The sequence below is a fragment of the Sinocyclocheilus grahami genome, unplaced genomic scaffold, assembly GCF_001515645.1.
Source record: "Sinocyclocheilus grahami isolate Dianchi unplaced genomic scaffold, SAMN03320097.WGS_v1.1 scaffold971.1, whole genome shotgun sequence".
In the NCBI taxonomy this organism is placed as follows: domain Eukaryota; kingdom Metazoa; phylum Chordata; class Actinopteri; order Cypriniformes; family Cyprinidae; genus Sinocyclocheilus; species Sinocyclocheilus grahami.
The window spans coordinates 267604-282655 of NW_015506150.1; the positions used below are offsets into that span (position 1 = coordinate 267604).

The 15052-nt window shown below is 36.8% G+C and overlaps 1 protein-coding gene across 1 annotated transcript in view; it reads left to right on the forward strand.

The window, feature by feature from the left end:
* LOC107564922 (prolyl 3-hydroxylase 2-like) overlaps positions 1–15052 on the forward strand; it is a 55857-nt gene that overhangs the window by 38082 nt on the left and 2723 nt on the right. The window contains exons 4-14 of the mRNA XM_016250091.1: positions 1459–1590; positions 2256–2383; positions 4623–4712; positions 6029–6069; positions 6143–6234; positions 7526–7653; positions 7805–7900; positions 8384–8534; positions 10165–10282; positions 10453–10528; positions 10612–10752. Coding sequence (XP_016105577.1) covers positions 1459–1590; positions 2256–2383; positions 4623–4712; positions 6029–6069; positions 6143–6234; positions 7526–7653; positions 7805–7900; positions 8384–8534; positions 10165–10282; positions 10453–10528; positions 10612–10752 — 1193 coding nt within the window. The remainder of the gene's footprint in view (positions 1–1458; positions 1591–2255; positions 2384–4622; positions 4713–6028; positions 6070–6142; positions 6235–7525; positions 7654–7804; positions 7901–8383; positions 8535–10164; positions 10283–10452; positions 10529–10611; positions 10753–15052) is intronic.

Sequence of the window (15052 nt, forward strand, 5' to 3'; positions counted from 1 at the left end):
TTAAATGTTCTTCACGGAACCATAGATGCCAGTAAAGAACTTTCGATTTTAAGAATGTAACATAAGGTGACCAAACGTGCCACTTTCGGGGGACACGTTCTGCACAGGATTTCTAAATTGCCTAAAATAACCAGGTGTTGGTTGTTTGTGCTTCTCCGATCGAACGTTGTATGACATCTAAGTACCATCTCGAGGTACTTTGATGTCACAGAATTTCTTAATTCTTCATAACATTTCTTTAGAATATTAAATGGTCTTCACTATAAGAGAAAATAGTTTTCTTAAGGACTATTAACTGAAAGGTTCTGTGAGGAATCAAAAATGGTTCTTCAATAGGCAGCGCCGATCCTAGACTTCTGGGGACCCTACGTAAAACTGTGTCTGCGTTTTTTTTAGTCTCGAGCAAGACTGTACGACATTCACATTACGTGATTTGACTGATTTTGACGTAGAAAGGGCGACAGCGCACCGCATTAAAAGAAATGATCATTCATGTTTTCATAACCGTTGGCCAAAATCAAAAAACAAAACCAAAATTAAATCATCTTTGAGAGCAAGGGGGCCCCCTGGTGTTTCGGGGGCCAAATGGTTCTTCAATAGGCAGCGCCGATCCTAGACTTCTGGGGACCCTACGTAAAACTGTGTCTGCGTTTTTTTTAGTCTCGAGCAAGACTGTACGACATTCACATTACGTGATTTGACTGATTTTGACGTAGAAAGGGCGACAGCGCACCGCATTAAAAGAAATGATCATTCATGTTTTCATAACCGTTGGCCAAAATCAAAAAACAAAACCAAAATTAAATCATCTTTGAGAGCAAGGGGGCCCCCTGGTGTTTCGGGGGCCCTACGCAGCTTGCGTATTTTGCGTATAGGGAGGATCGGCTCTGTCTATAGGCACTTTCACACTGCGTAGTTCTAAGACCTCAGTTCTTGGAACTATAGCCTGCAGGCATTTTCGCACCGGCAGTAGGAACTCTTAAGCAGCAGACAGCTACGTCTTTATTCGCAGCATTTACAAACGTCAACAACTGGTTTGAGACCCTACTCTGAAGTAGGAGCTAATTAAAAAAAAAACCCTAATAAGGAACCTTCATTTTTAAGAATGTAACATCCATGGAATCTTTCCATTACACAAAAGATTTTATAATGGAAGAAGTTTCTTCAGGGTATTAAATGGTCTTCACAAAAAGAAAAAGATAGTTCTCTCATGAACTATTCACTGAAAGGTTCTCTGAGGAACCAAAATGGTTCTTCTTTAGCATCACTGCAAAGCACCTATTTTTAAACCTTTGTTTTTATGGATGAAATGGCATATAGTTCAAATTCAAACATCTGTTTTTGTTGTAACTTTTTCTGATAACTGGTTCAAGATGGAGAATACGAACAGGCTAGTGGCCCCAAGCTAATTTGAACTTGAGACCCCTCATCTAAATCATGTTGAACTTTGTCTTCCAGATCATTACACACAGGTTCTTCACTGTCAGCATGAGTGTGTCCGAGACTTGGCTACGCGCCCCGGTCGCCTGTCGCCTGTGGAAAACTACCTGCCACTGCATTACGACTACCTGCAATTTGCCTATTTCCAAGGTAATCCTCAATACATGTCAAAACTAGCTTGAATGAACGTTCTCTTCTTCACAGTCTTGGGGTAAAAGTCTTTGGGCTTGATTTTGTATCTGACCCCAATTCTCTTCTTGGATCTTGGATCTTGGAATTAGTCAGTATTGGAAAGAAAATGTCAACGGTAATTATAATCAGATTAAAAGCACCTTGAAAATAATTTTGAAATGACAAAACCTCATTAATCATGGAATTTACTTGATCTAAAGGAGAGGGAGAGTCTGATAAATATTTCAGACTTGATTGATTCTTCTTGGAAATGTCAAAGCAGAACTTTTCCTTCCACCTCAAGAAAATTTCAATGAAAAATTTTAGTATTACTGCTTATTGTTCATAAAATGCCAAATCATTCAGGTGTGTGTGCGAGTGCCGTCTCTGCAGCAAGTCTCAGAGCTGTGTGTTTCCACTCGCTCACCCCTGTGGTGTTTGTTCCATTGTGGTCACTGGCCTGGAATGCAAATTTTTCTGAGCATGTGTGTCTCCAAAAGGAAATAAACGTGACTGTGGGAAAAGATGACTCCAAAAAATCAGACAGCCTCACAGGATGAATAATCTCCCAAGATGAGCCAAGCAACAGAACCCTGGTGGCTTCATCAACACTGAATAGCTGTTTCTTTTCTCTATGTGTTCAGCTGGGAGGAATGAAGAGGCGTTGGAGTGTGCATTGACCTACCTGTTGTTCCACGAAGGCGAAGAGTTCATGACTGAGAATATGGAGTATTACAGGGAGGTGCTGGGACATGATGGCCAGCCTCGTAAGGTGAGACATGGCAGTGCAAGATGAGGAAACTTAAAAGAGGAAATTAAGTCATAGAGAGGAGCCCTGCAGACCCTCATGACTGTGTAAAGGTTAATAGGTGTCTTTAAATATCATATAACTTGACCTTTTAATGGCAAGCCAAGGTTAGATCAGGTTGTAAAATGTCATGTGGTGCCTAAAAGTATATTCATGAATGAGTAATTCATGTTCGTGTTCAGTTACTTGAAATAACTGAATTTTACTACTAAAAAGTAAAAAAAAATATATGTAAAAATGTTTTTGAAAATAATGATTAAGATGTGTATGTTCAGCAAATCAGTGTCAGTTAGTATCAGTTAGATACTATTATATATACAGTATATATTTTTTTAGTTTTTATTAATATTTTGAATTAGATTTATTATAAATTTTCTGTTTTCATCTGAATTTTAAGGAAATTTTTAGCAATTTTGTTGTGTATTTTGCATGGAAGCTTGTTTCTGCCACTGAATAACAAAAAAAATAAAAAAGTAATTGCAACTTCTTTCCTTACAATTTCTCATATTTTTCCCCTCAGAGTTGTGTGATATAAACTTGCATTTGTGAGTAAGTAAAGTATGAATTGTGAGTTAAAATTATATATATATATATATATAATCCTGTGGTAGAAACTGGATTACATTTTTTCATCATTTTTATTAGTTTTGTTGTTTAATATGTCTATATAGTTTTTAATTTTTATTTCAGTTTTAGTTTTAGCTATGCCCTGGAAACTAGCTGAAGTTTCTATTTCAATTAAAGTTTGTTTTATTTCAAGTAACAAACTTTTATATGTATTTAGTTTTAGTTAACTATAATAACCCTGACACTCACATGTATTCAAAATAAAAAAATATATTTTTACTTGGTTGTTGCACCACATGACATTTTTTAAATTAAGACAATAATCTCAATAATCTGCTTTACTCAGATGTACATCACATGCAAGAAGAAAAAATTATTCCGTTACATCACAACATAATTCTTGAAAATGGTTTAATGTTTTTCAAAACTGTATTAATAATAAGAGTTAATTTCTAAGACCATGGTAAATTTTGGTAAAACCTTTTCTTTATCTCGGACATTCTCATTTCATTGAACCAGATGCAATTTTCTTGATACTTACAAGCCATTGACAAACTGTTTATAGAGACATTTATTGTTCTCAAGGTTTCAATGTATTGTTCTCAATCTCAAGGTCTCCTGAGATAGACCCAATTTATTAATTTTCCCTTTACTTGATGCTTGTCTTTAAAGTAACTCACCATACACTAGCAACAGTCCCCATTGAGCAAGTTCAAGTTCATAATGTTGATAGTTCCTGGCTCACCACTTGCAACGTTTTGACAGATCCAGATCTTCCCAGTCCAGATCCAATACGAAATCCCTACAGTAGACTTGTTCCCCAAGTGCAGAATTTGGCAGGATTCCAGCGTGCATAAACACACTGGAATAATCATGTGTTTAGTGGGTTTGGATTTCGAGATGTACAGTAGTGACTGCACGCACTCTTGAACCATCCCAAAGAGTCTTTCGCTGGAAAGCCTGGAAGCTATTAGCACTGTAAAAGCCACATGATTTTGGTAAGTCAAGAGCCAGAGGGCTTGAATACGTCTTTCACTGCAAGATCCTTCAGTTCTTAGCTCATAACAACCAAGTACATTCTTTTCCACACCATTGCAGAATGTTTCCATCTATCTGGCTTTCTGCCACATCTGATTGCCCGATTTCTAGTTCCTCTGGGACCTTGTTAACCCACCGTTGAGATACTGTGCTGACAGCATAGTCTTCTTGAACAGGGAGCTGAGTAAAAAAGTTTAACTGAAACACCGCAAAGCTCCCTGAAACAATTTGCGAGCTGTTTGCATTTGAAGAACATGAAGCCGCACATGCTACCAATGTAACTCTTCCCCCAAAAGGGCACCAAGGCTGCCATTTCATGTGGTCTCATCCACACTTAGAAGCAGCAGACTTTGCTCCATTTATAATAATTTGCTTTAAATGAGTGCCAGAGACCACTAATAAAAAGTCCTGGAATAAGCCAAGAGAAATCGCACAGGTTTTGGAACGGGCTTGATTTTAGACTGAGACTACGTCATCCATCCCTAAGGTCACTTTTCATTTTGTCGGTCATAGACAAGATGTTTTAGGAGGCCATAATCTATAATCTATGGCATGTAGGAAATATAATCAGTTTCACTATGTTTCTTTTATGTCTCAGGAAGCTGAACAGTATCTAAGGCGGCACAAACAGGAGTTAGACCTGCTCCTCATCGGCAGCAGTAATCTTGGAGTGCCCTATATTGAAGGGGTAGGTTCAGAAAATCTCAAGTCTGTCATTTCTTTCTTTCTATGCCTTTTTAAGAAGGCCTTTGATCTACTTGATCATTACTTATTATTAGACAAGATGTATGCAGTTGTTTTTTCTCAATTCTTTATTGTTGCTTAATTCTTATTTACGTAACAAATCAATGTGTGGTTATCCAAGGGAAACAATCTGATTTATTTATTCAAGAAAGAGGTGTACCACAGGGCTCAATATTGGGCCCTCTCCTTTTCCCCTCCTTTTCCATTTTTATCAATGATCTTCCCTTAGTTCTTTCACACTCTTCTGTTCATCTTTATGCTGACAATACTGTCATTTGTATTTGAAACCCCTACTTAACTCAAATTCAAAATATACTCCAATCGATTTTAATGCTTTGCAAGAATGGCTGCTTTCTAATAATTTACAACTTAATAAAGATAAATCTCATACCATGGTCTTTGGTACAAAGCAAACGTTTAAACTAAAATCTAATAATCTAACAATAATGTGTAATGATGGCACATATTTGCATCAAATTAAATACCTGGGCTTATGACTGGATCCTGAACTTTCTTTTAAACCTCATATTGATTAAATACTTAGTAATATTCATTTTGGAATCAGTGTATTGTATTATTCTTAAAATGGTTTTACTTTTAACTTTTGAAAAAAAACAACAAAAAAAGTTGCTTTGCAACTTGTATTACAGTTTTTGGACTATGCTGATGTAGTTTAACAGAATACAACTAAAACAAATCTTTTGCCTCTTACTACAGCCTATAATAAATTGTGTAGATTTGTCATTGGATGTTCATTTGATTTGACTCAATATTAGAAGGCATATACACTGGTTTGCAATAATACATTTTAATTATCCTAAGTATTTGAATCAGTATTTGATATTATATTCTTCTTCATATAAATGAAAACATTCAGCACATTTTTTTCATACTCCTTTACTTAAGAAGGTTTTCGCTGCAGATTGGAATAATCTACCTTTAAATGTACGATCTTTGACATTTTATATGTTTAAAAGTGTTTTTTTCTTGTTTTTAAACTTCTTGCAGTTGTTTAGATGATATACTGTATCTATGTTTATATTAATTTAGGGTTTGCTTTGTAAATGTAAGAGGAAATGTTTCAGTCTTGTAACAGCTGTGACAGTGAACAGGTGCTCCTGTAAGATTTGAGATTTCACAACCAGCCTACATCGCCCCCTTGTGGTTGGGATCATCAAACAAGGCCAAATATCATAAAGGCACATCTCTTCATAACTATAGAGTTTTTAATGTACGAGTCTAATTGTTGTTCATCCTCAGCACTACTGGAGCAGTTCGGGCGGTAGAGAAGATGCTAACAGGTAGGCGTTTTCATTAATATAATAAAGCATAATAATAATGTTCAGAGCTTATGTGTTGAATGTGTCTCTTTAGGATTCCTTCTGGTACCGATGGCTGGATGGACTATGTGCCAATATCAGCAAAGAGAAATGTCACAATGTCTGTGTTACATGAGCTGCGAGAAGGTGATATACTGTTTCTGACTTTTAAATAACCTTAAAATATTGTAATAGACAAGATACAAAACCATACACATAACTTGAACAAAACACAAGAGGGACCAAAATAGGTGAAAAGTTACATTTGTAATCCACCCAAATATGAACATCCTGTCATTATTTGTTTTCTGAAGCTCTTTTCCATACCATGCCACATCATAGAGATGCTACAAAAAATGGCAGAACTTTTATACTGAATGCTGTAGAAACAATATACTGGTTCAGCACATTAGTTATATTTCCATTAATATTTCAATATTTTACCATTTGTATTGGTTATTAAAGGGGTCATATGATGCGATTTAAATTTTTCCTTTCTCTTTGGAGTGTTACAAGCTCTTGGTGCATAAAGAAGATCTGTAAAGTTGCAACGACTAAAGTCTCAAATCCAAAGAGATATTCTTTATAAAAGTTAAGAGTCAGCCACACCTACCTAAAACGGCTCGTTCTAACACGCCCCCACATATCTACGTCACTATCTGGGAAGATTTGCATAACGCTGCCCAAATGTTCACGCAAAGAAAGAAGGCGTAACTTTTATTCTCGCTGTAGTATTGTTGTTGCGGCGGCCATGTCGTAAAGACACTGTGTGATTCGTTGTGAAAGCGAAACTACTTTGTTTCTCCTTCCAAAAGAGGGCGATATCTGCTTCGTCATGCCTGGAGCTGATCTGTGCTGGTTGCTGAGGAAATACTACAACTTTGCCCTGTGGATCGCCGGATCGGCTTTCACCGTGGACGAAACGGAGTCACATGTGTTTGCCGCAAGCCCTCCGGACGTTCCTTCGTCGAATGTTTTATGTTTACGCGGCGCGATGCAACGCAACGCGAAAAAAGACAGTATAAATCATTATAATCCATTATGTCCCCACTGGATGCCTCATTTATAATGGGTTTTCATGTTTTTGAATCATCGCTCCGGCCTGACAGGGCATCACAGTATGGTGAGGGGCGTAACATCTCCGTCACACGCTTGAGGTATTCGGCCAATCACAACGCACTGGATAGCTGACCAATCAGAGCACACCTCGCTTTTTCAGACCGATGAGCTTTGTAAAAATCGAACACGTTTCAGAAAGGCGGGGCATAGAGGAGAAACAATAATGTACAGTATGTGGAAAATAATGTGTTTTTTTAACCTTAAACCGCATAAACACATTTCATTACACCAAATACACAAAATAATGTTCTTTTTAGCAGCATCATATGACCCCTTTAAATGTAATTTTGTGGTTGTGTACATGTGTATGTGTGTATAGGAGGTCCATTGCTGTATGAGAATGTACGACTTGTACAAAACTCTGACACCCTGAATGGAAGTCAGAGGGTGCTTTTTGATGACGTCATCAGTGAGGACGAGTGCTCTGAGCTCAAACATCTGGCACACGTGAGAGTCTAACTTCTGTTATGTCATTCTCAGAGTATAAAACTAATCAGTTCATGTTATATAGAATGTTATTTCATTTTCTGCTAGATGTGCTATAACTTTACAGTTAAGTACTTTGACTGATCAGGTTGTTATATCAATATTTCCTTAGACTGTCACTGCGGCTGGTGACGGCTACAAGGGGAAAATGTCTCCTCACACACCAAATGAGAAATTCGAAGGGGCGACAGTATTGAAAACGCTGAAGGTAAGACCTACGTTTTTAACAATGACACAAAATACAAATAATGTGAAAAGTGTTAGCATTTTGCTAAGCTAACAGAATGAAAAATGTGTAGCACACGCAAACATTGGGTAAAATGGTCCAGTTGTATTTAATATTTCTTATCAGACTTGTTATTTGGAATTTAAATGTACTTATACTTACAATTTCCATTTATTATTATGTATTATGTAGTATGTACTTTTTGATTGGACAAAGTCGTGAATAATTAAACAGTAATGAATATTATAACATTAATGATTAATTATTTGTTGATGCTGATAGCCTTGTGGGCAGTGCGCCAACATTAAAACGTCGTTGCACTCCGGGGGTGTCCCAAGTTTGAATCCCGGCTTGAGGACCTTTTCCTATCCCGCCCCCTCTCTCTCCCACTTTGCTTCCTGTCTCCTCTACACTGTCCTATCACAATAAAAGCAAAAATAAATTATTCATTATTTATCGTTGCAGTATGGCTACGAGGGACGAGTTCCTTTAAAAAGTGCCCACCTCTTTTATGATGTCAGTGAGAAGGCCAGGCGGATAATTGAGTCATACTTCATGCTAAACTCTACTCTGCATTTCTCATACACACATTTAGTGTGTAGGACCGCCATATCTGGTACGTCACCTCAGCTCTCAGTTTCTACCTCTGATTAAACCACATTTGGATTACTTAAATCAGAATACACTACACATAATGCTGCATCATGAGGTTTATGTATACTTGCTCTAGAAGTCAACATTTGAAGTGGATCAAAACTAGGGATGTAACGGTATGAACATTTCTTATCACGATTAAAGTGACCAAAATGATCACGGTTATCAGTATTATCACAGTATTGTTAAAATGTGCTGGAAATGTTCAAAAAGTACTGACACACAAATCATTTCACCAAGTTTTACATTTAAAATCAACAAACAACAAATAAAATGAGTTTTTGTTTGCATAACTAAAACAATAACTTTGCCGATGATGTCCAGATTTTAAATGACAACATGACTGACAACAGTTTATATAATAGCATGTTCAAATAAAGCTTTGAAAACCTCACATTTCAGCTTTTAAATAAAGAAAAGGGTCAAGTCAAAATGATTATATGTATTTATCTGCTCCTAAAATAATACTAGATACCTTATTGTTTAAATGTGTAGAATCCACATAAGCTTGTTTTTCATCAACCGGTCAAATTTTACAGCAGGGCATCCGTTTTTTGATTTACACACCTTTCACTTTTTAAGACTAAAACAAAAGATGGATTCATTGTTATTCTTAATTAAAAAGCATAACAGCAAAAAACAGTAAGATACAATGACAAACTAGCTTATAAAACTTTTATTAACAAAAACGAATAAGACGAGGCATGGCATACACCGCATGCTGTATTATATACCGACTAATAAATTACAGAACGTTTAGCAAACACTGAGGAATCAAATAAATAAAAAAAGAGAGCCTCCATAGCATAACGTGAGGTAAACAGCAAAGATAAGCTTTTCAAAATGAAAACAAAAAGAAAAGTAAAACTAAACTTGCTGTCGGTGACAATGCTTGCATGTTTTTGTCCCACAAGAATACCAACATGTTCACCTATGGTTTAATAAGCGGTCTTTTACTTTACTTTAGCATGAAACCCATCCATCGTTTCCTCAATATTCGCATCATTTTTGCTGCACGCAGCTTTGCGCTCGTGCGCAGTGCGACTGCACACAAAATTTAGTCGCACCGGCAGAAGAAATTATCACAAAATGCGCCCATTTGGTCGCACACTGGAGCCCTGTGCAGTACAGTATTTATTTATCCTCAGTTGTTCAAATCGCGGTAATCGAATTCGGTTATAGTGATAATTAAAATATGAAATGGTAATACTAACCGTGGGGTGTTTTATCACGATTTATCGTCATCCCTAATCAAAAACTTTTATCAAAGTTGTCCTAAAACCAAAACAATACCCGTGCTTGTCTTTGATGACTTTGATGAACTTTTTTTTATCCACTTCAAATTTATTAAATATTTGTCATATTTCTACATAATATATATTGTTAAACCTATATATATATAGAGAGAGAGAGAGAGAGAGTCATATTTCTACATAATATATATTGTTATACCTATATACAGTATATATTATTTATGATACATAAATATTAAGTTAACTATTAAATATTAATGTTTAATTAATCAATATATTTATAATATTACATCATATATGTTTTTTTTTATATAATGTTTTATTTATATATTTTATCAGGTCAGCAGGACCACAGAAACGACCTCAGTCACCCAATACATGCTGATAACTGTCTTCTGGACCCAGAAGCGAATGAGTGCTGGAAAGAGCCGCCCGCTTACACCTACCGAGACTACAGGTAAGAAGTAAAGTGTTAAAACCGCTTTAAAACCATCTTCAGTACTCAAAATAACGATACTTTAAACTAAATGTGAGCCTGGTTAGGTATCATTGTTAGTCACTAAAAAAGTTTTACACAAAGCAATTAATATTAATTATAATTTTTCTCTCTTTTTTTCGGTCATTCAGTGCCCTGCTGTATCTGAACGGGGATTTTGATGGCGGAGAATTCATCTTTACAGAAATGGATGCCAAGACTGTCACCGTAAGGAAAAATTACTGTGCGTTTTGCTCATCTGTCATCTCAGGTAGAGTTTGGCATTTAAGCGCTCTGTTTTCCTGTCGCAGGCCTCAGTGAAGCCCAGATGCGGGCGGATGGTGGGGTTCTCGTCTGGCGGTGAGAATCCTCACGGTGTGCGAGCGGTCACTAGGGGGCAGCGGTGTGCTGTGGCACTCTGGTTCACTTTAGACCCCCTCTACAGGGAGCTGGTGAGGAATCGTGTTTGTCTGTCATAGAGAGCATCGGTACCAGAAGGATTCAGTCTTTGTTTAGGTTTTAGTAACGCCAGTGACATATTAACATGGTAGCATGTTTGCATTTATGTCTCTAAAATTCTGTCTAGTTTGGAAAATGTCATTTAAGAGGAAGTGGAATTTTCCATTGTGCATTAAGCACAAGTCCTGAGCCACATATGGCCACCTGTACAGAAGTGTTATACCCACCAGTGAAGTGTTGTCAAACCGCCAAACCACTTTCTGTTCTCACAACACACTAAAATGATGCCCATCTTGTTTATATACACTAAGCGCACATGTTTCTAAGGCCTTTGACCTGGAGTATTTCTACACACATCTCAGTGAACCCTGACCACTTTAAATGAATGAATATGAAATGTGCTGTACCTGGTATGACTTGTACACTGTTATAGGGGTCATATCATATATATATATATATATATATATATATATATATATATTTAAATAAACAGGGCTTTGTATTATTAAAACATCTATAAGAGCACAAAACCTCCTCCTTTGTCAAAAAAGACCATTTATACAAACTGAAAAAAATGGCTTGTAAAATACAGTACTTCGACTTCTGATATCTAAAACCTAACAAAAAAAAACAAAAACAAAAAATGCCTGAACATCAGTGGCTCCCAGTTGTGGTCAGGTTATAAGGAGGAAGTAAGATGTTATGTACTTCTAAAGAACCAAGCATTCAGACAGATGTTTTTTTGTTTGTTTTTGTTTTTTTGTGACACATACCCCCTCGAATTTTGAAGACATGGATTTGGTTTGCTCCCGAAATAAAGGTTTTTATAGTAATAATTTAAAATGTTTCATTTGAAAACTTTTAACCTTTTTCAGATTGAATTATGACAAAAAAGCCTACTATTAGTATATTTGTAATAAGACGATGAAATTGAAACACCTGGCAAGAGTCAATTCTCTTGCAGAACATTGGCCAGGTGCTGGTGGAGGAAAACACTTTCTGACTCACACTCCTCTAAAACACCCCACAGTGGCTCAATAAAATTAATATCTGATGACTGTGCAGGCCATGGGAGATGTTCAGAGTCACTGTCATGTTCATCAAACCACTGTCACCAGTCTTGCTGTGCATATTGGTGCATTATCTTCATGATGTAGGCCACCACCTCCAGGGTGCAATGTTTGAACTGGGTGCACATTAGGGGAGTAACGGTACATGTATTCGTACCGAAAATGGTTATTTCGGTTCAGCATGCATATGTACCAAACAAATCATTAAATTTTTTTCAGGAAATTCAAACAATAAATGGCATTTTGACGCTCTTTGATGTAGCGCGACAGATCACTGTATAAACGCTTCAGTTCAAATGGCAGCGCGGTCTTTGCTACTAGTTTTAACGTGAAATAAACATGAATGAACGTCTCATGCCTCATATGTAATTGCTCAATTACTGTTTCAACCATGGAAAGATGTCAATAAAACAACTTGTAAACAGAATGTCACATAGCATTTCATTTACCTCAGGCATGTCATCAGTGCCCTCAGCTCATGAGTTCGCTAGAGAAATTAAGTCTAGGGAAGAGCATTTTGCAAAATATTAGACTATTTACACATTATATTTTACTTTACCTGTTAGCGGTGTCTTAATTATTTAGGCCTAATGTACATTTAATAAATAAATCTGTTATGAAACAAGTTATGACAGCCACTGTGTAAATGATTATATTTCAACAACATATTTTATCATTTAGAAGTTAATTTAAAAACTGCTTTATGTGCAATTTACACGTTTGCATACAATTTAAGTTGTGTTGATTATTATATTTAAAAATAAATAGTAAATAAATTTAAGTTTGGGCTCTGTTGTTATATTTCATATATATATACTGTATATATATGTATATATATATATTCACCCAAAAATGAAAATTCTGTCATTAATTACTCACCCTCATGTTGTTCCAAACCCATAAGACCTTCGTTCATCTTCAGAACACAAATGAAGATATTTTTGATGAAATCCGAGAGCTATCTGATCCCCCCATAGACAGCAAGGATCCTAACACGATCAAGGTCCAGAAACGTAGCAAGGAGATCGGTAAAATAATCCATGTGACATCTGGGGTTCAACCGTAATTTTACAAAGCTACGAGAATACTTTTTGTGTGCAAAGAAAATAAAAACAACGACTTTATTCAACAATTCGTCTCCTCCGCATCACCCTAGAGCCATAGCGAACTTACCCTTTAATTGTAATCTTATATAGTAATGTAAAAGGACTCCCTAGTTTAGAGCAGAGGCTGAGGCAGATTTTTATTTTTTAAATTTTAATTATAATTGAAATTTGTTCAGTAAACCACTGTTTAATGTATAAGGCAATTTTGTTTCGTTTTTCCCCTTGCTGTACTAAAACCATACCAAACCGTCACGTCAAAACCGAGGTACGTACTGAACCGTCACGTTTGTGTACCTTTATACCCCTAGTACACCCCAGAATGGTTTGGTAGTGTTGCCTGTCTAACACCAGTTGTGGGCCTAGGTTGTGCAACAATATTGCAGCCAAAACCAACCATGCAACAGTCCAAGTGGTAATCCTCTTTGGGGTTTCTTCACATCGTAACTCCCACAGATGTGAGAAAGACAGTGAAAGTGGGCTCATCAGAGAACAATAGGTTTCACATTATCCATAGCCCAAGATTTGCACTGGGACCACTGAAACTGACTTTTGCCATTGGCACAAGCGACCAAATGTTTGGCTACAGCAGCCCGACCATGAACGTTGACTCTGTGGAGCTCCTGACGAGTCGAGGTGCACATTTAATTCTGCAGTGTGTTGGGGAGCTGTGATTTTGTTTTTTGGATACAATCTAGGTCACATCCCTTTCAGACTGCTTCCTCTTTCGTTGACAGTTACTCCTGTAGGATGTGGTTTATCCTTTGTGGTAGTATGCCAACATTACCCTGGAAACTGTGGCTCTCGATACACCACAAAAACATGCTGTCCTGGTTACAGATGCACCAGCAAGTCACACACCAACTATTTATACTCTTTTGAATCTGATATGTCTCCCATTATGTTGTGTGGGTTGAATATATGATGCAGAGCTGTGCTATTGCTATGCTAATGGAACCTTCACAATGGAGTCTTCGCACTCTGGTTTCACTGATGGAATGTGAAAACAGTGAAGATCGACCACCAGGCCACACATATAGGCACGAAATATCCAACCTCCAACACTATATTGACCAGTGTTTCAGTTTCATTTTTTTCATTTTTTATATTAAAATTTAGTACTTTCAGTGCCCTATAGTTGGCGATATCACTTCTTTTGTAGCAGAAATAAACTGCTGAAGAAAAAGTTAGGAGTCAAATTTTTTTTCCGAATTTTAAATATTTGTTGAATTTACAATAATAATCCACATCTGAATGCAAAAACGTTGGATTTGAATTTTAGATGTGTGTCAGCCTTATCAGTGGCACACAAGATGCAATGATGATGTAAGTGTCGTTGCATTTTAATGTTTTTTTTTTTAGCCTATCCAGTTGAACCAATTGGATGCGGCGCTGCTATGTTCTTAAAAGAGAGCATCAATGCGGAGAAGATGTTGTTTACGTCAAAACTGAAACCAAGCCGTTCACACAGAACGCATATTTATCGCATTTTCTATAGGGACATCTATCATCGTTGCATTCGCGTCTCGCACAAAAGTAAGTTAAACTTTTAAAAGACATGTCTCAAGACTTAAAGGGTTAGTTCACCCAAAACTGAAAATTAGGCTGCGTTTTACTCACCCCTGAGGCATCCTAGGTGTATATGACTTTCTTCTTTCAGACGAATCCAGTCGGAGTTATATAGAAAATTGTCTTTGATCTTTCAAGCTGTTTAATGCCACTCAGCGGGTGTTGCATTGCTTCAGTCCAAAAGAACTTAAATAAAAATCGCCTATCCATAAAAAAAGTGTCTCACACGGCTCCAGGGGGTGAACAAAGGCCTTCTGTAGCAAATCGATGCGTTTTTGTAAGAAAAATATCCATATTCAAAACGTAATAATCACTTTAATGTAGTTTGCGCTCACTGTTTTACACTAAAAGCAGTTCCGGGAGCATGACGTATGAGGTCAGCGTTGCACATACGCCGGTGAGTCTCGTGAAAACCAACGTTTGTTTACAGGATCAAAAGAAGCAAAGTTTCTTTACTTTAGCAAAGGAAAACCAGTCTCCTCTTGGCTTATATCGAAATCTTCTGACATTCTTCTTTACAAATCCTCGTTTTGTACTTCTAATTCTTGACC